This window comes from Hemiscyllium ocellatum, chromosome 15, assembly GCF_020745735.1.
Source record: "Hemiscyllium ocellatum isolate sHemOce1 chromosome 15, sHemOce1.pat.X.cur, whole genome shotgun sequence".
Classification (NCBI taxonomy): Eukaryota; Metazoa; Chordata; class Chondrichthyes; order Orectolobiformes; family Hemiscylliidae; genus Hemiscyllium; species Hemiscyllium ocellatum.
In genome coordinates this window covers 14002522-14029651 of record NC_083415.1, presented here as the reverse complement: position 1 = coordinate 14029651, position 27130 = coordinate 14002522, and the positions used below count along the sequence as shown (strand labels likewise).

Genomic DNA, 27130 nt, shown 5'->3' with positions numbered 1-27130 from the left:
ACTTCAATATTTTAAAGAATATGACACATTGCAAAACAATTATAAACTCATGATCTTCCATCAATCATAGTAAATGGCACCTCAACCACCAGTCAACCAAGGGAATATAAAAGTACAATTGTGCACACAGCATGCTCTTTATTTATTGTTAAATGGTATGTGGGCATCACTGTAATGAGCAGCATAACTTAAGAGAGGGAGACTTTTGGTCTCAGCTTTACTTTGAGTTTTGTGGCAGTCTGTGAATTCCTTGCATCTATAGAAAGAAAGCAGAGTGAATGCTTTGCGTCTGGTGACTCTTCTTCAGAACTAATAGCAATTAGAAAAAAGTCCTGATATTTATGCTGAAGATGACAGGGTGGTGAGGGTGAGCAGAGAGGTCGATGTGGTACCCACAGAGAGAGAAAGAGAGGGAGAGAGAAAGAGAAAGAGAGAGATAGAAAGAAAGAAAGAGAGAGAGAGAAAGAGAGAGATATCAAAAGGGGAGGTAATTGAAAGTATAATGGATGATAGGTCAGGATAGAAGAGAAGGTGAAGAAGTGACAATGAGAGCTGAAGGTAGCAGAGAATAGTAGTCTGTGCTGGAAGGAGAACAGAGTTGAGAAACATAAAAGCCAAGATCGAATGGCACAACATATCTGATGGTTTTATGCAAAGGGAAACATGAAATGCAATAATAGGCCTGAGAGTGAGTGAAAGTGGGTTGAATGTGCTAAAAACATAGCATGACTGGGTGTTGGGGTGGGTAAAAAAACCAAGGAAGAATGGAATGTGGTTCTAAAATTATTGGACTCAGACACTTAATGGTAAGGTCCTGGGGAGTGTGGCTGAACAAAGAGACCTTGGAGGGCAGGTTCATACTTCCTTGAAAGTGGAGTTGCAGGTAGACAGGATAGTGAAGAAGGCATTTCGTATGATTTCTTTTAGTGGTCAGAGCATTGAGTATAGGAGTTGGATTGTCATTTTGCAGCGATACAGGACATTGGTTAGGCCACTTCTGGAATATTGTGTACAATTCTGGTCTCACTCTTATTGGAAGGATGGTGTAAAAATTGAAAGTGTTCAGAAAAGATTTACAAGAATGTTGCCAGAGTTGGAGGGTTTAATCTATAGGAAGAGACTAAAAAGGCTGGGGCTGTTTTACCTGCAGTATCAGAGGCTGAGGGATGACCTTAGCAGTTTATAAAATCATGAAGGGCAGGGATAGGGTAAATAAACAAGGTCTTTGCCTGGGGTTGAGGAGTCCTGAACTAGAAGGCATAGGTTTATGTAAGGGGGAAGAAATTTAAAAGGGACCGAAGGGGCAACTTTTCAGGCATTGGGTTGTGTGTGTATGGAATGAGTTGCCAGAGGAAGTGGTGAAAGCTGGTACAACTACAACATTTAAAAAACATCTTGATGTGCATATGAATAGGAAGAGTTTCAAAAGATATGGACCAAATGTTGGCAAATGGGACTAGATTTAGTTCGGATATCTGGTCGGCATTAAGTTGGACTGAAGGGTCTGTTTCCATGCTGTACATCTCTGAGACTCTATGACACAATGCTGAGTCCTGGAGGCTTCAGTGCCCAAGTAGAAAATTAGATGTTATTCTTTGAGTTTGTGCTGAGGCTTACTGAAACACTGCAGTTGGCCTGCAATAGAAATGTTGGCATGGGAACATGATAGTGTATTGACGCGTCAGGCAAATGGAAACTCTGAGTTATTCTTGCAGACAGAACATAAGTGTTCTGCAAAATGGTCACCCAGTCTGCATTTCATTACTCCAAAGTAGAGGAAACCACATTGGGAACAGTGAATGCAGAAGACTAGATCGAGCGAAGACCAGGTAAATCACTCTTTCACCCGGAAGGTGTGCCTAGGACCTTGGATAGTGAGGAGGAAGGAAATGTTACATCTTCAGCGATGACAGGGGAAGGTCCCTGGGGAATGCTGACAAAGGAGGGAAGGGAAAAATTTGTCTGGTAGTGGCATCCAGTTGGAGGTGATGGAAGTGGCAGCTTACGATGAGGCTGGTGGGTGATAAGTGAGGGTCAGGGGGACTCTATCTTTGTTGTGAGAGGAAAAAGAAGCAGTGAGGGCAGAAGTATGAGCGATGGGCTAGACATGGCTGGGACCCTGTCAACAATGGTAGTAGGGAATCATTGGTTGAAGGAAAAGGTGAACAATTCTGAGAGTCCCCTGTGAAGGTGGCATTGTCAGAACAGATAGAGTCATAGAATGATAGAGTAGAGAAGTAGACTTTTAAGTTTAACTTGTCCATGCCAACCAGACATCCTAAACTCATCTAGTCCCATTTGCTAGCACTTGGCCCATGCCCGTCTGAACCCTTCCTATTTATATACCCATTTGGATGCCTTTGATGCAATGGAGATGAAGAAACTGGGAGAATGGAATATAGTTCTTACTGGAAGCAGGGTGTGGAGGATGTATAGTCCAGGTAACTGAGTGAATTCAGGGATTTGTAATGGATATCAAAAGCCAGCCTATCCCCAGAAATAGAAATGGCAAAATCGAGGAGGAGAAGGGAGGGCTCAGAGATAGATCAAGAGAATGTGAGAGTAGAATGGAAATTGGAAGCAAATTTGATCATTTTTCCAGTTTAGGATGAGAGAGGGAAGCAGCACCAATTACATCATTGATGAACCAGAGAAAGAGTTGTGGGAAGGTGCCCCAGTAGAACTGGAAAAAGAAATTTTCCATGTATCCCACAGAGAGGAATAACTGGGGTCCCTGTATGTATCCATGGTCATACTTTTGACCAAATGAAAGTGAGAGGTGTTAAAAAGCAAGTGGTTCAAAGTGAGGACAAAATCAGCCAGGCAGAGTAGGGCAGTGGTGAATGGGGACAGTTCAGGCCATTTTTTTCCAAGAAGAAGCAGAGACCCCTGAGACCATTCTGTAGGGGAGTTACGTATAAAAGTGATTGCATGCCATGTTGAAGAGAAGGCGACTGATTTCTGATGAAGAGCTTATGCTCAAAACTTTGACTCTCCTGCTCCTCGGATGCTGCCTGTCTGGCTGTGCTCTTCCAGCACCACACTTTTTGACTCTGTACAGAGCTGGGAGACTAGGAGCTGGGAGGCTGTTAGGGTGAGATCCCTAGAGGACATGAGTTTGGTGATCATTGTAGACACAATGACCTGATGCTTGATGGCAGAGTCATAGTCCAGGAGGTGATATCTGACAGCTGGTGCTTAGTCTCTGCAACGTAGAGGTCCGTACACCAGACAAGAACAGCACCAGCCTTGTCAACAAATGGGTTAGAGAGCACGGAGTGCAGTCAGTTCAGAGGCTGAAAGACTGAATGGTGTACTACTGCCCCTAATTCCAATACAGAAAAAGTGATTGTCCAATTGGATTGGTCAAGCCCACTTCCAAAGTGGAGTTATACTGAATTTGAAATGCTAACTCTATGTCTGACCTCTGTGGGAAGCCAGAGAAGTGATTGCTGGGCCTCTGGCTGAGATATTTGTATCATCGATAGTCACAGGTGAGGTGCGGGAAGACTGGAGGTTGGCAAACGTGGTGCCGCTGTTTAAGAAGGGCGGTAAAGACAAGCCAGGGAACTATAGATCGGTAAGCCTGACCTCGGTGGTGGGCAAGTTGTTGGAGGGAATCCTGAGGAACAAGACATACATGTATTTGGAAAGGCAAGGACTGATTAGGGATAGTCAACATGGCTTTGTGCGTGGGAAATCATGTCTCACAAACTTGATTGAGATTTTTGAAGAAGTAACAAAGAGAATTGATGAGGGCAGAGTGGCAGACGTGACCTATGTGGACTTTAGTAAGGCATTCAACAAGGTTCCCCATGGGAGACTGATTAGCAAGGTTAGATCTCATGGAATACAGGGAGAATTAGTCATTTGGATACAGAACTGTCTCAAGGGTAGAAGATAGAGGGTGGTGATGGTGGGTTGTTTTTCAGACTGGAAGCCTGTGCCACAAGGATCGGTGCTGGGTCCTCTACTTTTTGTCATTTACATAAATGATTTGGATGCAAGCATAAGAGGTACTGTTAGTAAGTTTGCAGATGACACCTAAATTGGAGGTGTAGTGGACAGCGAAGAGGGTTACCTCCGATTACAACAGGATCTTGCCCAGATGGGCCAATGGGCTGTGAGGTGGCAGCTGGAGTTTAATTCAGATAAATCTGAGGTGCTGCATTTTGGGAAAGCAAATCTTAGCAGGAATAATACATTTAATGGTAAGGTCCTAGGGAGTGTTGCTGAACAAAGAGACCTTGGAGTGCAGGTTCATAGCTCCTTGAAAGTAGAGTCATATGTAGATAGGATAGTGAAGGCGGCGTTTGGTATGCTTTCCTTTATTGGTCAGAGTATTGAGTACAGGAGTTGGGAGGTCATGTTGCGGCTGTACAGGACATTGGTTAGGCCACTGTTGGAATATTGCGTGCAATTCTGGTCTCCTTCCTATCGGAAAGATGTTGTGAAACTTGAAAGGGTTCAGAAAAGATTTACAAGGATGTTACCAGGGTTGGAGGACTTTAGCTATAGGGAGAGGCTGAACAGGCTGGGGCTGTTTACCCTGGAGTGTCGGAGGCTGAGGGGGTGACCTTATAAAGGTTTACAAAATTATGAGGGGCATGGATAGGTAAATAGGCAAAGTCTTTTCCCTGGGGTCAGGGAGTCCAGAACGAGAGGGCATGGTGAGAGGGGAAAGGTATAAAAGAGACCTAAGGGGCAACTTTTTTCATGCAGAGGGTAGTGGAGGCTGGTACAATTGCAACATTTAAGAGGCATTTGGATGGGTATATGAATAGGAAGGGTTTGGAGAGATATGGGCTGGGTGCTCACAGGTGAGACTAGATTGAGTCGGGATATCTGGTCAGCATGGACACGTTAGACCGAAGGGTCTGTTTCCATGCTGTACACCTCTATGGCTCTAAGGCTCCACAGATGCTGCAAAAACTTGCCGAGTCTCCAGCAATTTCTGGTTTTAATTCATCCCTGCAGCTGCTGCAGCATTTGCTGGTGTCGGGGTCAGCCCGGGGTCACAGCTCCGTGTTAGCCCCGCCCACCAACCCGTAACCAGCCTCTGACGAGGTGCTCTGTGACGACAGCAACACTCTGATTTGTTTACAGCGCCGTCACTCTGCAGCGCCGTGTTCTGATTGGTCACTCCACCGGAGAGGGAGAGATGGCGGCCAAGGCTCCAGGGGGAGTGGAGAGCCGGGCCCGGGGTGATGGAGGGGCTTCGAGTGCTGCTGTTGTGCCCGCCGGTGGCAGGGGTTCGCCCCCTGTCAGGGCGGATTTGCAAAGTGTGTTGGTGACGAGTGTCCTGAATTTGGAGAGGCTGGAGGTGGACCTGTACAGGTAGGTCGGGCTGTGTGTCGGACCTGCTGCTGAGTCAGTTCCCAGCTGGTGTGGATCACCACCACCACCACCACCTCCTGACGCTGCCTGCCCTGCCGTGCTCTCCCAGCCTCCTGCTTGTGGACCGTACTTCTTGGCCACACTGCCTCTGACGGGGTGGCGTTTCCAATGCTCATCTCAGTAGTTTTTAAATGTATGGAGGGTCCCTGCCTCTACCAAGAATCAGAATGATGTTTCGAGTCCAGTGACCCTTCCTCTGGTGTTTCTTCCCAGGTGCTGCTGGACTTGCTGATCTTTTCCAGCAGTTTCTGTTTTTGTTCCATGTTATTCTAGTCATTTGGTTTGTCTCCAGCAACACCTTTTTTTAAAAATAATTATCACCCTGCGTCATTTAATCAGATTATAGGCCATCCGTTTGGTTCTTATTCAGCTCTTGACACTTTACTCACAACTCCTAACATTCTTGGTCACCTGCAGGGACTTATTATTGGACACTTCACTCAGCCATTTATATGAATCTTTGAACTGTCTGCCCATAAGTTTTGTTTTCTGTATGCCACTGCCTCACTTTACCTGACCAAGGGACTATGCTCTGAAAACTTGTGGTTTCAAATAAACCTGTTAAACAATAATTTGGTGTTGTGTGATTTCTGACTTTGTCCACCCGAGTCCAGTATTGGCAGCTCCATGTCATGGCTACCATTCTTTCAGGCAGTGAATTCCAGACACACACAATCCTCTGGGTGAAAATCCTCAAATCTCTCTCAACTTCTTGCTTCTTATCCCCTGGTTGCACTGCTTGGTTATTGACATGTCTGCTGAGGAGAAAGATCTCTCCCTCGTTAAGCCCCACAGAACTTTGTACACCTCAATCAGAGGACCCTCCTCAGCCTTCTGGTCTCAGAAAATAATCCAGCCTATTTCGTCTCTCCACAGCCGAATCATTCCAGCCAGGCAATAGCCTGATGAATCTCCTCTGCATCCTGTGGGAAAATCATATCATTGACCTTGTTGGATGACCAGTTTTTCAGCTCTGGCCTAACTATTGTTTCTATAGCTCCATCAAAATGTCCTTGAGTTCAATGCCTTGACGTGTAAAGACAAGTATCCTGTATGCTGCCTTAACCACCTGATCTGCCTTCAGTGGTCCATGGATGTGCATATCAAGATCTCCTGATACTGTATAATTGAACATGCATAGTTAGTTCTGCCAAAATGCATCACCTCATTTTTCTTCAAGATTAAATTCCATTTGCAATTATTCAGCCTGTCTGTATAAAACTGAGCCTAAGACTTTGCTCCTTGTTATTTTCACACCATCAATTTTTGTGTTATCTGTGAATGTGCTGATTATACCATCTACATTCAGATTTAGATCACTAATCTGATCACTACACTGCAAACACCAGGAACTCAGCACCAAACACTGTGATATGCCAAAGCACACAGGCTTCCTATCATAACAATACCCTTTGATCATCATTCTCTGGATGAAATTGGTTTACTGGCAGGAAACAATTTACCAAATTGTACTGGATCCTGTGGGCTCTTGGATTTATAGCCCCAGTCTGCCATATGAGACTATTTCAAAAGCCTTACTGAAGTTCGTGTAAACTACATGAAATGTACAACCCTCTTCAAAGCACCTTATTAGTCCTCAAATTTTCCCTCTGACATCAACATTTCTTATTGGGTTTAAAGGAATGCAGGAGTTGCCAGAATGAGGATTGTAATTGATGTGGGAGACCAACTCAAGGTTGACATTATTTTCAGCTGCTGATAATGTGTTGCTGGAAAAACGCAGCAGGTCAGGCAGCATCCAAGGAACAGAAAATTCGACGTTTCGGGCATAACCCCTTTATCAGGCTTATGCCCGAAACGTCGAATTTCCTGTTCCTTGGATGCTGCCTGACCTGCTGCGTTTTTCCAGCAACACATTTTCAGCTCTTGATCTCCAGCATCTGCAGACCTCACTTTCTCCTCCATGACATTATTTTCATCCAGTGTCCTCTTTTGGGTGGTACATTTATGATGCTTATTACTGTTGAACACCAGCTAAAAATTGCCATTATTCATAAAAGTCACTTGGTCCAACAGTATTCTAGACCAAAGCAAAACCGTGGGCAGCATGGTGGCTCAGTGGTTAGCACAGCTGCCTCGTAGCGCCAAGGACCCGGGTTTGATTCCAGCCTCGTGACTATCTGTGTGGAGTTCGCACATTCTCCCAGTGTCTGCGTGCGTTGCTTCCGACATTCCAAAGATGTGCAGGTTAGGTGAATTGGCCATGCTAAATTGCCCATAATATTAGGTGGATTAGTCATGGGTAAACACAGGGTAGGGGGATGGGTCTGGGTGGACTACTCTTCATAGGGTTGGTGTGGACTTGTTGGGTCGAAGGGCCTGTTTCCATACTGTAGGGAATCTAAAAAATTAAAAGAAAACGAGTAAAAACACAAGTCAAGTCAGGTCTTGAATGATAATGGATATTAAAAATAAGACTAACTTTAAAAAAACCAGGAAGCTGAGTAAAATTAAAATCAGTGGTGAATGAAAGTGAAGAATCTGGTAAAGAGAAATACAAATGAAGTTCATATGGATTTTTTAAACTTAATTTTGTACTGGGCTGAGAATCAAATTGTTTGGACCTGAAGTCTCATGCAATTTGAATTATGTTGAATAGCTCAATTTTAAACAAAAAAGGTAGCTTGTAGAAATACCCTTGTTACCACAAAATGTGTTTGTGGTGAGCAATGTAAGCTGTGATTATGCTGTGATCTTTTCAAAAGCCAATATTCTTTTGTTATTTTATACCTAAAAGTCTGATTGAATCATATACTTTTTTTAAAAAGAGGAACACACCATTGGATCCCGAGGAGTCGCATGTTATTTGGTGGGCAGATTGTTGGCCAAGCACTGGTAGCTGCTGCAAAGTCTGTACCTGAGAATGTTTTTGCTCATTCGTTGCACTGTTACTTTGTTCGTGCAGGTAAGATGGAAATAATTGCGCTGATTAGTTTTGTTTCCTCTTAAGCTTAATTTTTTTGTCACAGTTTATGTTGCGTCAGAAATGCAGCCATCTAACTGGCTGCATTCATATGAAAATTATTTTTGAACAGACATATAGATTTCCACTGTATACATCTTTTAAACAAATGTTATCTTCTACAATAATGTTGAGCATATTTGGTGCTGTAGGTGCCATGAAGAGAGAGGTTTGCATTTTAGTTCACTTCTACAGTGACATTCATATTCCAATATTTTTGATCTCATAAATTTTTGATTGTGGACTGAAATGGGGAAAAGACTGTTCCAAAGGTTTTTCCTTATAGAAGTTACCTGATAACTCATTGTAAGTGCTGTTCTTATTCTGACTTCAATTAATTCTCTACTGGTGTAATCTGACTTTCTGAATGTTTTCTGAACTCTAGTATTCTTGAATATTTTTTCTTGGTTTCCACACCCCTGTCAAGTGAAGTTAAGGCCTTCTCAAAGCGCTGGCAAAATGAACCACAAGGAACTCAGTCCCAGTTCAGTTCTGGTGTTATTTGTTGTAAATCCTATGTACAGAAATACTGCAATGAGCCTTGAGTATTTCAGTGCTGGTATAGAAAGTCCTATCCTTGTTTGCCCAGTCTAAAAACCACTTTGCAGCCATAGGTAACTGGTGCTGAAATGTTATCTCATGATTAAATAATACCCTATTTTGCCAAGGAAAACTTTGATATTGAACATCACGTTTAAAATAGAAACAGATTTTGGAAGTGCACAGCAAGTCTATTGGTAACTGAAAGGGGAAAACAGGCTAGGGTTTCAGATGGCGATGAATATTTCACAGTTGACATGTTCTCTGAAACGGTCACTCATTTACTATTTTTAATGGGGTCATAAATTGCTGAGCAATCTATCTGCAAGTGTAAAAATCAGTTACGTCAAGAAGCTTGACATTTTTGAACAAGTTGTATTTTACTTTAATGCATCAAATGATGGTGGCCGTACCTCCTAGTATTGTGTTTTGATCTCACTGTAGGTGATCCCGATGTGCCAGTTGTGTACAGAGTGGATCGTACTCGAGACGGTAAAAGCTTTTCTGTCCGTTCAGTGAAAGCCATCCAGCATGGGCACCCAATTCTAATTTGCCAGGCTTCTTTCCAAAAGAAAATTGAGAGCCCAATTCAGCATCAGTTTACCATGCCGGTGGTTCCTGCCCCTGAAAACGTATTAACCCAAGAGGAACTTATTGAAAAATACTTGAGGTATAGTAGTTAACTAGAATTGAGATAAGACATGTGCATTATTGCTCCAGAATATCCTGTCAAATGTATAATTTGCTTTGTACTGTATGTTCCAAAGCAAAGTGGTTTAAAGAGAATTTATATTAGGTGGACAACATTTTACTAGCTCTTCTCAAACCTTAATCTGTATGCAAAACTGTTCTGAAGTCGAGTCGTAGAGTCATAGAGATGTAAAGCATGGAAACAGACCTTTTGGTCCAACCTGTCCATGCTGACCAGATATGCCAACCCAATCTAGTCCCACCTGCCAGCACCCGTCCCATATCCCTCCAAACCCTTCCGATTCATATACCCATCCAAATGTCTCTTAAATGTTGCAATTGCACCGGCCTCTAACACATTCTCTGGCAGCTCATTCCATACACTTACCACCCTCTGCATGAAAAAGTTGCCCCTTGGGTCTCTTTTATATCTTTCCCCTCTCACCCTAAACCTATGCCCTCTAGTTCTGGACTCCCCGACCCCAGGGAAAAGACTTTGTCTATTTATCCTATCCATGCCCCTCATAATTGTGTAAACCTCTATAAGGTCACTCCTCAGCATCCGATGCTCCAGGGAAAACAGCCCCAGCCTGTTCAGCCTCTCCCTGTAGCTCAGATCCTCCAACCCTGGCAACATCCTTGTAAATCCTTTTTGAACCCTTTCAAGTTTCACGACATCTTTCGAGAGGAAGGAGACCAGAATTGCACGTAATATTCCAACAGTGGCCTAACCAATGTCCTGTACAGCTGCAAACAGACCTCCCAATTCCTGTACTCAATACTCTGACCAATAAAGGAAAGCATACCAAACACCGCCTTCACTATCCTATCTACCTGCGACTCCACTTTCATGGAGCTATGAACCTGCACTCCAAGGTCTTTTTGTTCAGCAATACTCCCTAGGACCTTACCATTAAGTGTATTTCCCTCTTAAGTATACTCCTACTTCCTTTACACTCTTCTAAGGATTCACTTGATCTATCCTGTCAATACCTGACATATACTTCCTTCTTTTTCTTAACCAAACCCTCAATTTCTTTAGTCATCCAGCATTCCCTATACCTACCAGCCTTCCCTTTCACCCTGACAGGAATATACTTTCTCTGGATTCTTGTTATCTCATTTCTGAAGACTTCCCATTTTCCAGCTGTCCTTTTATCTGCGAACATCTGCCTCTAATCAGCTTTTGAAAGTTCTTGTCTAATACCGTCAAAATTGGCCTTTTTCCAATTTAGAACTTCAACTTTTAGATCTGGCCTATCCTTTTCCATTACTATTTTAAAACAAATAGAATTATGGTCGCTGGCCCCAAAGTGCTCCCCCACTGACACCTCAGTCACCTGCCCTGTCTTATTTCCCAAGAGTAGGTCAAGTTTTGCACCTTCTCTGGAAGGTACATCCTTATACTGAATCAGAAAATTGTCTTGTATGCACTAAAGAAATTCCTTTCCATCTAAACCTTTAACACTATGGCAGTCCCAGTCGATGTTTGGAAAGTTAAAATCTCCTACCATAACTACCCTATTATTCTTACGGATAGCTGAGATCTCCTTACAAGTTTGTTTCTCAATTTCCCTCTGACTATTAGAGGGTCTATAATACAATCCCAATAAGTAGTTTTTCTTTAAAACAGGTGATAGTTGTACTTTCATGTAGAGTGCCAGTTTACTGCAAATATCTGCCCTTAGTTAGACAGTGGTTGTTAGGAAGGCATTTTAATTTCTTTTGTAAAAATGTTTTTTATTACATTTCATAAAAATTATTTACAAACATGAATACTACATTGCAGTGTAAACCACTGTGTGAAGTCACAGAGAGGGTACAGCAGGGCAACAGACCTTTTGGTCCAACTCTTTCATTCTAACCAGATATCCTTACCTAATCTAGTCCCATTTGGCAGCACTTGGCCCATATCTCTCTAAATCCTTCCTATTCATATACCCTTCCAAATGCCTTTTAAATGTTGCAATTGTACCAGCCTCCACCACTTCCTCTGGTAGCTCATTCCATACACGCATCACTCTGTATGTGAAAACATTGCCCCTTAACTCCCTTTTATATTTTTCCCCTCTCACCCTAAACCTATTTCCTCTAGTTCTGGACTCCCACACCACAGGGAAAAGACTTTGTGTACTCATCCCACCCATGCCCCTCATGATTTTACAAACCTCTATAAGGCCACCCCTCAGCCTCCGGTGTTCCAGGGAAAACAGCTTCAGCCTATTCAATCTCTATCTATACCTGAAAGCCTCCAATCATGGCAACATCCTTGTAAGTCTTTTTTGAGCCCTTTCAAGTTTCACAACATCTTTCTGACAGGACAGAGACCAGAATTGCATGCAATATTCCAAAAGTAACGTAATTAATGTCCTGTACAGTTGCAACGTGATTTCCCAACACCTATATTCAGTACTCTGACCAATAAAAGAAAGCATACCAACTGCTGCCTTCACTATCATATCTACCTGCAACTCCATCTTCAAGGAATTATGAACCTACATTCCAAGGTGTCTCTGTTCAGCAACATTCCCTCGGACCTTATCATTAAGTGTCCGAGCGAGCCTAAGAGTCATAGAGATGTACAGCACGGAAACAGACACTTCAGTCCAACCCATCTATGCTGACAAATATCCCAACCCAAGCTCGTTCCACCTGCCAGCATCTGGCCCATATCCCTCCAAACCTTCCTATTCATATCCCCATCCAGATGCCTCTTAAATGTTGCAATTGTACCAGCCTCCACCATTTCCTCTGGCAGCTCATTCCATACACGTACCACCTTCTGAGTGGAAAAAGTTACCCCTTAGGTCTCTTTTATATTTTTCCCCTCTCACCCAAAACCTATGCCCTCTAGTTCTGGACTCCCCCACTCCAGGGAAAAGACTTTGTCTATTTATATTATCCATGCCCCTCATGATTTTATAAACCTTTATAAGGTCACCCCTCAGCATTCAACGCTCCAGGGAAAACAGCCCTAGCCTATTCACCCTCCCCCTATAGTTCAAATCCTCCAACCCTAACAACATCCTTGTAAATCTTTTCTGAACCCTTTCAAGTTTCACAACATCTTTCCAATAGGAAGAAGACCAGAATTGCATGCAAAATTCCAACAGTGGCCTAACCAATGTTCTGTACAGCTGCAACATAACCTCTCAATTCCTTTACTCAATACTTTGATCAATTTCGGAAGTATACCAAACGTCTTCCTGCTAAGATTTGCTTTTCCAAAGTGCAGCACTTTGCATTTATCTAAATTAAACTCCGTCTGTCACTCCTCAGTGTTTTGAGACACTGGAAATGTATGACAAGTTGCTGTTTTCTCAATGCAAAAAGCAACAATAAAATAAATGATGGGATTTTCAGATTCTTGGTATGGGACGAGCGTTTGTTGGCAGGCCATAAGGAGAATGGCTTGCGTTTCAAAAATTGCCACATACTGAGAGAACAAAGTAGACTTCGATTTCACATTGATCAGGAAAATCTCCAACTAGCAGCACATCACTCAGTACTGCACTGAACTATTAGCATAGGTTAGATGCTTATCCTTCTAGATTTAGGCTTGAATCATGTCATTTTCTGACTTGAAGATGCTACTACTGAATCAGGGCCAGCACCATTGAATATTGATGTGGTGAGCTAAATATTGTGCTGCTCTACTGTCAATAGATGGGCATTTTGTAGATTTTATTTGATAAAAGCAGTGCAAATTGATTGGCTTTGCATTATGTTCCTGATCTATTTTAGGAATATCTTGTGATTGCATTGTTCCACATTTTTATTTTACTTTGCTTTGTTTTCCTTGTTTTGTAGAGATCCAGATTTAACAGAGAATTATAAAATGGGTCTGACGAAAATGTTAGCTGAAGAGGTTCCAATTGAAATCAAACCCATAAATCCACCAGATTACTATAGACGTATACCCACAGAGCCTGTACAGAGGTTTTGGGTACGAGCACGTGGCTACATAGGTAGGATTCAAAATTTACTTTTTTCTGCGTGTGTGAGTTGGAAGGGTAAAATTGACTTCTTTTCCTTTTAAAATATGCTTATATTCAAGCTGTTTGTAAAAACAATCTGCACCAAATTTGAGCAAAAATCAGATGTTGAGTTTGTATGATACTTTTCACTATATCATGAGGTGCAGTTAACAAAAATCATCAACAATGAGGCAGAACATGAATCGGTTTATGTATTCCCATAAAAAGTATACAGCAATGAAAAATGGAATACAGTCACAATCCGTGACTTAATTATAACTCTGACAAACCTATTGTCTCATTGTAAATGATTCTGCTTCACATCACTGATCCACTTCAACTATTATATGGAAAATGTCTTGATCAAGTTTGAGAATTACCTCTGTACATCTACGTAGAAGTTTCTTTCTTTGTAAACCAATATTTTGGCTAATTGTTAATCCAAGATGGAGGATGGTAAAAATTTGTGGCTGTAAAGAGTTGCTCCTTTTTTGAGGTATTTTAGTGTTGGAGGTGATTTCCTTGAATTCCAGGAGCAGCAATTAGTGTTTTATATTGTTGTTGCATTGTTTTGCACCTTTGGAGAAAAAAAAGTCAAAATGGCACTTTTAAAAGGGAGAAGGGCAGACACAAGGCAGCACGTGGTCAGTCAAGGCGAGAGAGAGAGAAAGAAAGCTGACACAGTAGTGATTCTGCGCAGTTACTGCCTTTGCTGTTTGAATTCATGTATCTCTGGACATTGTTAAATTTGTCTGGACGCACTCCAATCAGCGAAATTCACAACTGATATTGGAGGAATTTGTTTGGGAGAGATCATGGGAAAGAAACAAATAAGTGCATAATTTTAAGTGTAGCTTTGTAAATCCCCAACATTGAGCGGAATGTGTTCTTTATTGATTATGTTTTATTGAGATCTATCTCATTATTATATTTTGAAAATGTAAGTCATAAATATTAAGTTAGCCTGGAACAGTAGATTGTGAAGGAGCAAAGATGGCCTTTAATAGAGTGGTATGTTCTTCTTGTCGGATGTGGGAATTGAGAGAGAATTTATGTGTTACTGAGGTTTGTATCTGCAATAAATGTCTTTGGTTTTGAATACTATCAGATCGAATGGATTGGTTGGAGTGACAATTAGAGATAGTGAGGAATTTACAAGAGCAAGGGGGCGTGATGGATTTCAATTATAGGAAGGGAGAAAAGCCACAGGTACAGTCAGATAGAGGGTTAATTCCAGGAAAGATAGGAGAGGTAGTGCAGGAGTTTTCTGTACCTATCCCCATTTCAAACAAATATGCTATTTTGGAAAATGTAGAGGTGATGGACTCTTGGGAATGTAGCACAGACAGCCAGGTTTCTGTTATCAAGACGGGTTCTAATGCAATGAGGAGTACATCAGGTTCCAAGAGATCAAATGTGTTAGGGGACTCTCTAGTCTGAGGCACAAACAGACATTTCGGTGACCAGCATGAAAAATCCAGAATGATGTGTTGCCTGTGGTGCCAGGATCAAGAATGTCTCAGAGAGGGTGCAGAATGTTCTCAGAGGGGAGAGGGACCAGCTGGAGATCATTGCACACATTGGAGCCAATGAAATAGGAAGGCAAAAAGAATGAGATTCTGAAGGGAGAATATAGAGAGTTAGGCAGGAATTTAAAAAAAGAGTCCTTGAGGATAGTAATATTTGGATTACTCCTGGTGCTACCAGCTAGTGAGGGTAGGAATAGGAGGATAGAGCAGATGAATGCTTGGCTGAGGAGCTGGTGCATGGGAGGAAGGGTTCACAATTTTTGGGTCATTGGAAACTCTTCTGGGGTAGAACTGACTTGTGCAAGAAGGATGGATTGCACCTGAATGGGCAGAGGACTAATATACTGCAGGGAGATTTGTTGGAGCTGCTCTGGAGGATTTAAACTAGTAAGGTGTGGTGGAGGTAGCTGGGACCCAGGGAGATACTGAAGAAAGAGATCAATTTGAGATTGGTACAGTTGAGAAAAGAAGCAAGTCAAACAGTCAGGGGAGGCATGGACAAAGCAGAGAATGAGGGTAGGATTGATAAATTAAACTGTATTTACTTCAATACAAGAGGCCTAAAAGGGAAGACAGATGAACTCAGGGCATGGCTCGTAACATGGGATTGGGATATCATAGCAATTACAGTATTTTGGTTCAGGGATGGACAGGATTGGCAGCTTAATGCTCCAGGATACAAATGCTCGAGGCAGAAGAGAAAGGGAGGCAAGAGAGGAGGAAGAGTGGCATTTTTGATAAGGGATAGCATTACAGCTGTACTTAGGGAGGATACTTCCAGAACTATATACAGGGAAGTTATTTGGATGAAACTGAGAAATAAGAAAGGGATGATCATCTTATTGGGATTGTATTGTAGCCCCTCACTAATAAGAGGGAAATTGAGAAACAAATTTGCAAGGAGATCTCAGCTATCAGCTATCTGTAAGAAAAATAGTTATTGTAGGGGTTTTAACTTTCCAAACATAGTCTGCCATAGTGTTAAGGATTGAGATGGAGAGTAATTTGTTAAGTGCGTACAATAATTTTTTCTGATTCAGTATGTGGATGTACCTATGACAGAAGGTACAAAACGTGACCTACTCTTGGGAAATAAGGCAAGGCAGGTGACAGGTGTCGGGGGGGGGGCACTTTGGGGCCAGCAACCATAATTCTATTAGTTTTAAAATAGTGATGGAAAAGGATAGATCAGATCTATAAGTTGAAGTTGTAAATTGGAGTAAGGTTAATTTTGACATTATCAAAAGCTGATTGAGGGCAGATTTTCGCAGGTAAAGGGACAGCTGGAAAATGGGAAACCTTCAGAAATTAGATTACAAGAGCCCAGAAACAGTATATTCCTGTTAGGGTGAAAGGAAAGGCTGGTAGGCGTAGGGAATGCTGGTTGACAAGAGAAATTGATGGTTTGGTTAAGGTAAAGAAGGAAGCATATAGACGAAAGTAAGGACTACACATGCTGGAGATTGGAATCAAGATTAGAATGGTGCTGGAAAAGCAAAGCAGGTCAGGCAGCATCCGAAGAGCAGTAAAATTGACATTTCGGGCAAAAGCCCTTCATCAGGAATGGATTCTTGACTGAGAAGGAAGCATATGTCAGGTATAGACAGGAGAAATTGAGTGAATCCTGAGTAGAGTATAAAGGCAATAGGAGTACAATTAAGAGGGAAATCAGGAGGGCAAAAAGGGAAAATGGGATAGCTTTGGCAAATAGAGTTAAGGAAAATACAAAACGTTTTTACAAATACATTAAAGACAAAAGAGTAACTCGGGAGAGAATAGATTCCCTCAAAGATCAGCAAGGTAACATTTGTGTGGAGCCACTGGAGATGGGGGCGTTACTAAATGAGTATGTTGCATCAGTATTTACTGTGGAGAAGGACATGGAAGATATAGAATGTAGGGAAATAGATGGTGACATCTTGAAAAATGTCTATATTACAGAGGAGGAAGTGCTGGATGTCTTGAAATACATTAAGGTGGATAAATCCCCAAGATCTGGTCAGGTGTACCCTAGAACACTATTGGAAGCCAGGAAAGTGATTGCCAGGCTCCTTGCTGATATTTTTATCATCGATAGTCACAGATGAGGTGCTGGAAGACTGGACGTTGGTTAATGTGGTGCCACTATTTATGAAAGTTGGTAAGGACAAGCCAGGGAACTGTAGACCAGTGAGCCTGATGTCAGTAGTGGGCAAGTTGGAGGGAATCCTGGATTACATGTATTTGGAAAGGTAAGGACTGCTTAGGGATAGTCAGCATGGCTTTGTGCTTAGGAAATCATGTCTCACAAACTTGATTGAGTTTTTTGAAGAAGTAACAAAGGATTGATGAGGGCAGAGCAGTGAACGTGACCTATGTGGACTTCAGTAAGGCGTTTGACAAGTTTCCCATGGGAAACTGGTTCGCAAGGTTAGGTCTCATGGAATACAGGGAGAAGTAGTCATTTGGTTACAGAACTGGCTCGAAGGTAGAAGATAGAGTGTGGTAATGGAAGGTTGCTTTTCAGACTGGAGGCCTGTGACCAGTGGAGTGCCACAAGGATTTGTGCTGGTTCCACTATTTTTCATTATTTGTATAAAATATTTGGATGTGAATGTAGGAGGTGTGGTTAGTAAGTTTGCAGATGACACCAAAATTGGAGGTGTACTAGATAGCGAAGAAGGTTACCTCAGATTACAATGGAATCTTGATCAGATGGGCCAGTGGGCTGAGGAGTGGCATATGGAGTTTAATTTAGATAAATGCGAGGTGCTGCAGTTTGGAAAAGCAAATCAGAGCAAGCCCTATTCACATAATGTAAGATGAGGGAGTGTATAATAAGAGAGAGATCTTGAGTGCAGGTTCATAGTTCCTTCAAAGTAGAGTCACAGGTAGATAGGATAGTGAAGAAGGCATTTGGTATGGTTTATTGTCAGAACATTGAGTGTAGGAGTTGGGAGGTCATGTTGCACCTATACAGGACATTTGTTTGGCCACTTTTGGAAAACTGTATGCAATTCTGGTCTCTTTCCTATCAGATGAATGTTGTGAAACTTGAAAAGGTTAAGAAAAGATTTACAAGGATGTTGCCAGGATTGGTAGATTTGCGCTGTAGGGAGAGATTCAATAGGCTGAAGCTGTTTTCCTTGGAGAGTTGGAGGCTGAGGGGTGACTTTATTGAGGTATATAAAATTATGAGGGGCATGGGTAGGTAAATAGATAAATTCTTTTCCCTGGGGTGTGGGAGTCCAGAACTAGAGGGCATAGGTTCAGGGTGAGAGGGGAAAGATATAAAAAGGACTTTTTCACACACACAGTGGTGAGTGGAAGGAATGAGCTGCCAGAGGAAGTGGTGGAGGCTGGTACAATTGCAACATTTAAAAGGCATCTGGATGGGTATATGAATGGGAGGGTTTCGAGGGATATACTGGCAAATGGGACTAGATTGGGATATCTGGTCGGCATGATCGAGTTGGACCGAAGGGTCTGTTTCCGTGCAGTACATCTCTCTGTCTTGACTCTCTGTCACTAGATTCAATGTCTTGACTCTCTGTCACTAGATTCAATGTCTTGACTCTCTGTCACTAGACTCAATGTCTTGACTCAGTATTTCCGCTGTTTCTGTAGACCATTTTTGTTGAACCAAAGTGCAGTTATGCAGTTCAATTTCCAAATTACTTCTGAGACTTTTGCCCCTCTGACAATTCATATTGCTTGTTCATGAGGCATTTTTATCATTGGGCTCTGCCTGTCTCGCAGATCTGTGCAATACCACCATTTATTTAAGAACCAGGGTAAGACATTCGGTCTTGCCCACCAGTCAGCATAATCTTGCCTGATTGAACACTTTGATGCTTCCTACCCACGCCACTCCCATACCTCTGTTTGTCACTGGTAATCACAAATCTATCTGTATTGTAAACCTAATCAAACTGATCTTCCACAGCTCCCTCTGGCAGAGAATTGCAAAGATTCACAAACCTGAGTAAAACATTTCTCCTCATCTCGAACCTAAGTGGCATTCTCTTTTTATATTGTGTCCGTGGTTTCTAGACCCAGGGGAAACATTGCCTGTATCTACCCCTTCAAAATATTTGATAGCTTGCAGTGAAATCACCCACTTTTTTTTTCAAAAACGCTACAGAATATGGGCCCAGTTTGCTCAAATTCTCTCTTACCATCCAGGAACGAGTTTGGTAAACCTTCATGCACTCCCTCAATGGCAATGATATCTTATTTGAGATAAGGAGACTAAAACTGCACATAGTACTCCAGATGTGGGTTAACTAAGCTACTATAAAATTAAGGCAAGATTCAATACAGTACTCATATCCTCTTTCAATGAGGGCTAATATTCCATTGCCTTCCTAATAGCCTGCTGCACTTCCATGTTACCTTTCGTTAACTTTATTGATGAGGAACTTTGGCTCCCTTGACATATCTACACTTTCCAACTTTTTACCATTGTTTCTCTCATATTAAACTGGATAATCTCATTTTTTTGTGCATTATATTCCACTAGGCATGTCGTTCCCAAGTTTCTAAGCCTGCCCAAATTCTCCTGAATTGTTTTGTATCATGTTCACAATATATCTAGTCCCCAACTCCAAGTAATTGAAATATGTTGTGAACAGTAGGGGCCCAAGTACTCATCCTTGCAGTAACCCCAGTCACAAGCTTCCAATGGGAGAGTGCCCCATTTATTCCTACTATTCTTCCACCCCTCCATCTGTTAGCCCATTGTTAATCTATGCCGTTGTATTATCTCCTATCCCGTGAGCTTTTAGTTGTTTTTTAACCAGTCCCTTGTGGGGGACTTTATCAAAAGATATTTGACTTCGTTGTTTGTGGAAAGGGTGCAATGAAATCTACTTGTGACAATGATCAATCTGAATTTATACTGTACAATGCTGTGAGATAATTTTAGGATGGATTTTGCCAAGAGGGGGTGCTATTGTCTTACTGGTGAATGCTTGTGCAAAGAAAGTACTGTAACTCTAGTGCACTGGATAGAACAGCTTGATCTAAGTTTAGCCAGGGTTTTTTTGATTAACGCAATAAATAATCGCATGGTATTGACAAAAGAACACTCATGCAATTAAAGCAATATTCAAGGAATGGATGCAGAATTGATTAGGAAACAGAATGCAGGTTATAGAGTCGTACAGCAAGAAATTAGACCTCTTGGTCCAACTCCTCCCTGCTGACCAGATGTCCTAGATTGATCTAGTCCCATTTGCCAGCATTTGGTCCCTTTCTATCTAAACCCTTCCTTTTCATGTACCCATCCAGATGCTTTTTGAATGTTGTACCAGCCTCCACCACTTCCTGTGGTAGCTTGCTCCATACGTGCAACACACTCTGCGTGCAAAAAGTGGCCCCTTGGGACACTTTCCAATTTTAAACCTGTGTCATCTAGTTTTGAACACCCTTACCCTGGAAAAAAGACCTTACTATTCACCATATTCTTGCCCCTCATAATTTTACACCTCTCCGCCTCCAACGCCAGTTTTTGGTGAGATCGCTCTAAACCTTCCCCATTCATATATCTATCCAGATGCATTTTAAATGTTGTAGTTGTATCAGCCTCGAGTAAAAAATGAGGTCTGCAGATGCTGGAGATCACAGCTGCAAATGTGTTGCTGGTCAAAGCACAGCAGGCCAGGCAGCATCTCAGGAATAGAGAATTCGACGTTTCGAGCATAAGCCCTTCATCAGGAATGAAGGGCTTCTGTCAGGATGTATCAGCCTCCACTACTTCCTCTGGCAGCTCATTCCATACATGCAGCACCCTCTGTGTGAAAATGTTGTCCCTTAGGTCCCTTTTAAATCTTTTCTCTCTCACCTTAAACCTATTCCCTTTAGTTTTGAACTCTCCTACCCTGAGGAAAATATCTTGGCAATTCACGGTATCCATGCCCCTGATAATTTTATAAACCTGTATGAAGGTCACCCTTCAGCCTCCAATGCTCCAGGGAAAATCGGCCCAGCCTATTCAGCCTGTTCCTATAGCCCAAGCCATCCAATCCCAGCAACATCTTTGCAATTGCAATTGGTTATTTTTCAGCTTCAAAGAAAGTACATTGTAATGCTCACCCAGAGTTGGTACTGGAATCATTGTTCATTTTGATCTCTATTAATAACATGAGCTTGGAGATGATTTCAAAGGTTGCAAAATGGAACAGAACATTGAAAATCCATCTTGGACAATAGGATGACACAGATTTTTGCAGAGATTGCAAAGTGATACATTTTGATAGAAAGCATTAGGAGAGGCAACACAAACTAAAAAGTACAATTTTAAAGGGCAGGTAGCAAGCAGAAACCTGGAGATTTGTATCTGTAAAAACCTTTACAAGTTGAAAAAAAACTGTTTCTTAAAGCTCAGAACACATGCTGGCCCAGCCATGTCTCATTAGTGAATAGAAAACAAAACAGTATTGAAATTACACAAAAGCGCTCTTAAATATAAACAAGTCTGTTGCATGAAAATACAAAATATAAGTAGAAAAGGGGAAGGGATAAAGGTCCTATTTCCCTTTGAGACAAAATTGTCCAACCAGAATATGCATTGTGTTGTGATGTGTTAGGAACAATTAGCTCCAGGCAGTTTTGTGACAGATGTCTGGGATATGTTAAACATTGAAGACATTGATGTTCCCAGAAATCCTATCAGATGGGCAAGGAATCAATGCTTCTGGTTTTACTTTCATTGCCAGAAAAGCACACTGGTGATTTGCACACTGGCTTACATGTGAAGTGCTTTCAGCAGGTTTACTTTGAGATGGTTTCAAACACTTGTACTCCCCGTAAGATATGTGGATAAAGACGTTGTAACAATAGCTTTGAAAAGAGAATTGGATTAAAGCTTGAACGGCACAGAAAAATGGGCTGTGGAGAAATTCCGCAGGAGTGGCAGTAATTGCACCTTCGAGTTAGAATAGATGCCATGGAACAAATGACCTCTTCTTTTAATGATTAGGTTGAAACTATCAGTTTGCATTCCTCTGTGATGCACAGTTACAGGGACTGTATCAGATTTGTTGTTGCCTGGTTGGAATCATATTGTCTCACCTCATGTACACAGCATTTCTCAAATCCCAAACCAAAGATTCAGGTTGGTCACTGAGATAGTGAAGGAGTGGTACATTGATGGAGCTACTTCCTTTTTAAATGAGATTCGAGACTTGGAGCTGACGTTTATAATGATGTTGTGAGAGATTGGGTTGGGATCCCACAGGCTCACCTCCTTCCAAAAAGAAACACACCTGTGGCTATAGTTTTGTATTTTAGAGAGAGCAGAGGGGTGAGGGAGAGATCCTGACCATTCACTTCAGAGACAGCCCTAAAGTAGCAACAGAAATGGACAAAGTGGAATGCTAGCAGACTGCAACATCACCCTCCGTTGACTGCAACAACGGGTCATGTTTTAATGATAAATGTCAGGCCTATAATCCATTAACCCTCAAAGTTGCTTTTGTGCTCGCTTATAACTACTGTGGGAGTCTATCATCCAATATCCACTATGAACAGAACTCAAAATGAAACCAATAAACTTCTGCAAAATCTCTATTAGAGTCAAACACATGTAGAAGAAACAAATCATTTTATTAAAAATAATCGATTCAACCTGGTAAGGCTCCAGTGCCAGTCTATTAGCCTGCCAAACAGCATGAGCAGTCAGATAGAGTGGACAGTTCCAACAGTTCTACCAAACCAATCGTGAATAATGATAGACAATTAACTAACCACAGGACATGGTTCCACAAATATTTCTGTCTTCAGTGATGGAGAGCCCATCAGTGCGAAAGATAAACATTTGCAGCAATCTTCAGCCAAAAGTGCCAAGTGAGTGGTGCACTTCTGTTTTCTCCTGTAGTCCCCAGCATTGTAAATGGCAGTCTTCAACCAATTCTGATTTACTCCATATGATTTCAAGAAAGGGTTGGATGCACTGGACACTGCAAAAGTAGTGGACTGTGGTAACATGCTGACAATGGATCTTCAGGACCAGAATTTGCTCTCCCCTTAGTTAAGGTGTTCCAGTACAACCACAACACTGCCATCTACTTAATAATATTGTCCCTGTATGCTTTGTACCCAAAAGTCAGGTTAGATCCAACCTGGCCGTGTACCACTCCCATCTGTTTACTCTTGATCATCAGGGTGCTCAGGTGACTGTTAAAGATCCATTTGTAGAACAGCACAAGAGTTCTCTCCTGGCCAACTTTCTTCCCTCAACTAAAACCAGGGTAACAACTTAACGATCATTTTTCTTGATTGTTGAATTGAGCTGCGCAAATTGACTTCCATATTTGCCGACAGAACAAGCATTTGAAAAAAAATTGGTTTTCTGTACCGTGGAGGTGTGAAAGATTCTGTGCAAACTGTTCAGACTTTGTATGCTTTCTAAGAAGCTAACTTACTGATACAAAAGTACATAGTTGTTTTAACTGTTTAACAGGTGATGGGAACATGAAGTTGCATTGTTGTGTTGCTGCCTACATTTCTGACTATTCCTTCCTGGCAACTGCATTACTGCCTCACATGAACTACAGGGTAAAGTTCATGGCATCCCTGGACCATTCCATGTGGTTTCATGCCCCATTCCGGTCTGATGAGTGGATGTTATACGAATGTGAGAGTCCTTGGTCTGGTGAGTTTACACATCTTATTTTATCATTTTATTTTTACAGAACTGAACAGGAATGATTCGTTAACTATTTAAAGTGTATCAAAATAATTTGGGGGTGGGTGTCAAATATCAGGGAATGCACTTTACATTTGCAAGAAATTACCAATGTTACTGTGTTGGAGCCAGCTTTGCAAACTCATTTCCTTTACAGGATTACAACTACTTCTTCTTTAATCATGCCATTAAGAAAGGCTGGATTTGCTGACATTTTAACTTTTTGTGGGCATGCCCACTGAATGTGCAGCAGGAATGTCTATTTGACAAAAACTGCTTCAATTACCCACATTACTAGTTTGTAATCTCACCTACAGTTCTATCAACATCCATTTTTCAAAAAAACATTATTTGAATTGTTGCCATCAATGTGAGGTTTTGAATTTGCTTTGTATGCTGATTGATTGCTACCACATTCTGCCTCACATGGTGTTTTGCTCGCCACCCCATTTGCATTGCATCTCATTGTCTTGCATCCGGTCCTTGAGTCTCTGACCTATGACCTGAATGAAGTGTCAAGATAGGCATTAAGGGGGTGGCAGTGAGTGTAGCAATGGCGGGAAGGAGTGAGGCTGCAAAAATGGATGCTCAGCAATGATATTAGTGATGGCAACCTTTTGTTGCAATGCAGTGGTAGGAGGATATCTAGCTGAGACAAGTTCTAGACAGAAGCCAGATGCTTCCTTTGCCACACAGATTAATGGCTGAGTTTCTCCTAGCAATTGGTCCTTGGAAATAGGTGTTTACCCATCCCATTTGCTGTTCAGTGTGGATGTGGCTGTGATTTTCAGCTTTTGTCCCAAGGGCAAATATATGGAGACATTCACATGGAGGCCTGTCCTAATCTCTGATCGTCAGTGACACATTGCAAAGGAAAATGGCATAGAGTATAAAATAGTGTGGTACGTAGCAACAAAAAATGTCAATTGAAATAGATACACAAATTCCATACTTTACGACTTCCTGGGCTTCCTCTGAGAGAGTATAGGATGGTAAAGAGTTAGAGGAATTTGTCTTTTAGTGCTTGACATTCTAATAACAGTTGCACCAGGTTACTTCGGTATAGCTCATGATCTTACTTTGTCTGTAGGTGACTGCAGAGGTCTGGTCCAAGGTCGCCTATGGAAGCAGAATGGAGTCTTAGCAGTTTCTTGTGCTCAAGAGGGAGTATTTTATGTGAAGCCAGCAACTAGCAAAAGCAAGTTGTGACTGAGATGGCTAATTGTCAATTAACCTACCTCAGCATTTTTAGCATGTATTTACTAATGTATTGTCTCATTTGTCAAGGGATGATAGCTGTAATATTGTAAGTCTGTTTGTTTTCTGTGAAGCTTTTCCAGTAATTCTCCTCATATTCATACAAGAAAAAAAATCCATGTATAATAGTTTTATAAAATAGAAGCAACAGACTCGAGAGACTCAGCGGGCCTGTTCTTTGGAGTTCCAAACAAGAATTATACAGGGCTCAATGGTAAATCTTTGTCTGTCTGTCTGTCTCTCTCCACATCCCTACGCCTTCGATACTGGTAAACCCGTTGAGTCTTTAGCTGTTTCTCTTTTTTTTAATAGATGTTCAGTAGCTTTTGTTTTTACCTACCTCTTTTACAGTGCTTTTGATCATCTGCCCAGGCAACTCAAATGTAACTTGGTATCATCTTTTGTTTTATGTTCCCTGTGAAGTACGTTGGGATGTTTTATTACATTAAAGGCCAAATAAACGGAAACTGTTATCACCAGGAGCCAATCAGTTTTACAGTATTTCAATGCAGCTAGAGCAGCTGCAGACTTCGAGTGCCGAGTCATTGCCATTTCTCAGATGTATTGCACTTGTGTGAGACTGACTTCGGCCCATAGTAGCACAGGCACCTGCTGTTCCATATAAATGAAGGAACCTTTCCCAAACTACTCAATCCAGAAGAGCTTCCTCAATTCCAACACATAATCTGGGATCAAAGACATACATTTTCTGACTTTACGGTAGTTATTATATCTCTGCCTCCCATGCCATTTTAAGGGCCATGTCTACATGGAATTTCCAACTTTCATTGCCATGTGCAGTGAACCCAGAATTAATATGTCCAGTAACCAGATGATTTGGGCATACACTTGCACATTCCAATGTAAGAAAAAAAAATCCAGGTGTTATACAAATTCAATTGTCAAATTTCTTACTTATATTTATACTCTTGAAAGTGTTAGTTTAGTGTTATCGTCAGCGGTTGCCCTCCTTTAGCTATTAAATGACCATTCTTTATGTGATTTTGGACGGTGTTTCTGCAAACTGTTTTGCTATGTCATGTCCGAAATGAACCCGTTTGTTCTTATGACCACATGCATGTTTTGCAGTTGGCATCATGGGGAGATAGAATCCCGTTTTTTTTTTCCATGTCTTTTGTTGTTACCGGGTACCTTAACATAAGGCCCCAACTGACCTTGGCTGAGATCAGCTAGTTTTGATAGGCCAAAAAGTGAATCTTGGACCATACAGTAAGTATGACTTAATGTTTATGCATTAATAAGTCTTCACCAGTTGGGTTACAGGGTACTTCATTTTGTCAGATGTTACAGCATATTTATTTTATATTAATGCATTGATAGTCATGGTTTAACAATGAGAGAATTGAGAAAAATAAAGTCAAAATATGATTAAAGTCTGTCACAACTGGAGGATTTGGGCAGCATGGATGTAATATCATTTCTACATTCCATTATGTTTAAAAAAAAACTTGCTGTTACAGAATTCAATCTTGGAATTAAATTATCTTTTATTGAATCATGCCTGTGGTGGTTGTGTTTTTTTTGTAATTTTATATAAACAATTAATGTGCCGTGTCAAGACTAAATAGCTTAGATTATATCTGGTGTACAGCCTGTTTTGTATATATGCAGTTTTTAGTAGATAGCTGTTAACGCAGAAGATTTTCTGTCATCTGCACAAACCCTCTTCAATTTTTTTACATGAGGTCTAATGCTGCTGTTCTCACAAAGCATGGTTTGAATGCTCAGTGGTGAGCTTGCTTTTGGCATGATACAAGAACATCTGCAAGGGCTGGAGTTGATTGGGATCAGAGTTGCTGCGTGGGAAGTCTTTCCTACTGCCCGAGTGCCTGGATCATAGCAGTGAGGAAGAGTGGAAAATGCTGAGGATAAGAGAAATGACCAGATGGCAGAAATGAGCACAGCGGAGAGAAAGAGAAATCGGTCAATCCGTCTCAAACCAATGTTATTGATCTGAATCAGCTTCTACAGCCATAAGTGACATCCAATCTAGACCTAGGTATTGTCTGAAATACCTGGAGGCAATGACGACAGCACTTTTTTTAATATGCTGGTGCTAGCTAATTAA

The 27130-nt window shown here is 41.5% G+C and overlaps 1 protein-coding gene across 1 annotated transcript; it reads left to right on the top strand.

The window, feature by feature from the left end:
• Positions 1–5158: 5158 nt before the first annotated feature.
• Positions 5159–26497, top strand: acot8 (acyl-CoA thioesterase 8). The gene is made up of 6 exons (XM_060835972.1): positions 5159–5337; positions 8187–8323; positions 9365–9590; positions 13421–13578; positions 23560–23751; positions 24875–26497. The coding sequence occupies exons 1-6, from the start codon at positions 5162–5164 to the stop codon at positions 24991–24993; spliced, it is 1008 nt and encodes a 335-aa protein (XP_060691955.1). The 5' UTR covers positions 5159–5161; the 3' UTR covers positions 24994–26497.
• The last annotated feature ends 633 nt before the right edge of the window (positions 26498–27130 follow it).

What these genes read in the sequence shown, in the direction of transcription:
- acot8 (XM_060835972.1), top strand. Translation starts at nt 5,162, where the DNA reads ATGGCGGCCAAGGCTCCAGGGGGAGTGGAGAGCCGGGCCCGGGGTGAT. An exon ending in ACGAGCACGTGGCTACATAG is followed by an intron (nt 13,579 to 23,559) that starts GTAGGATTCAAA and finishes ACTGTTTAACAG; the next exon opens with GTGATGGGAACATGAAGTTG. An exon ending in ATGTGAGAGTCCTTGGTCTG is followed by an intron (nt 23,752 to 24,874) that starts GTGAGTTTACAC and finishes CTTTGTCTGTAG; the next exon opens with GTGACTGCAGAGGTCTGGTC.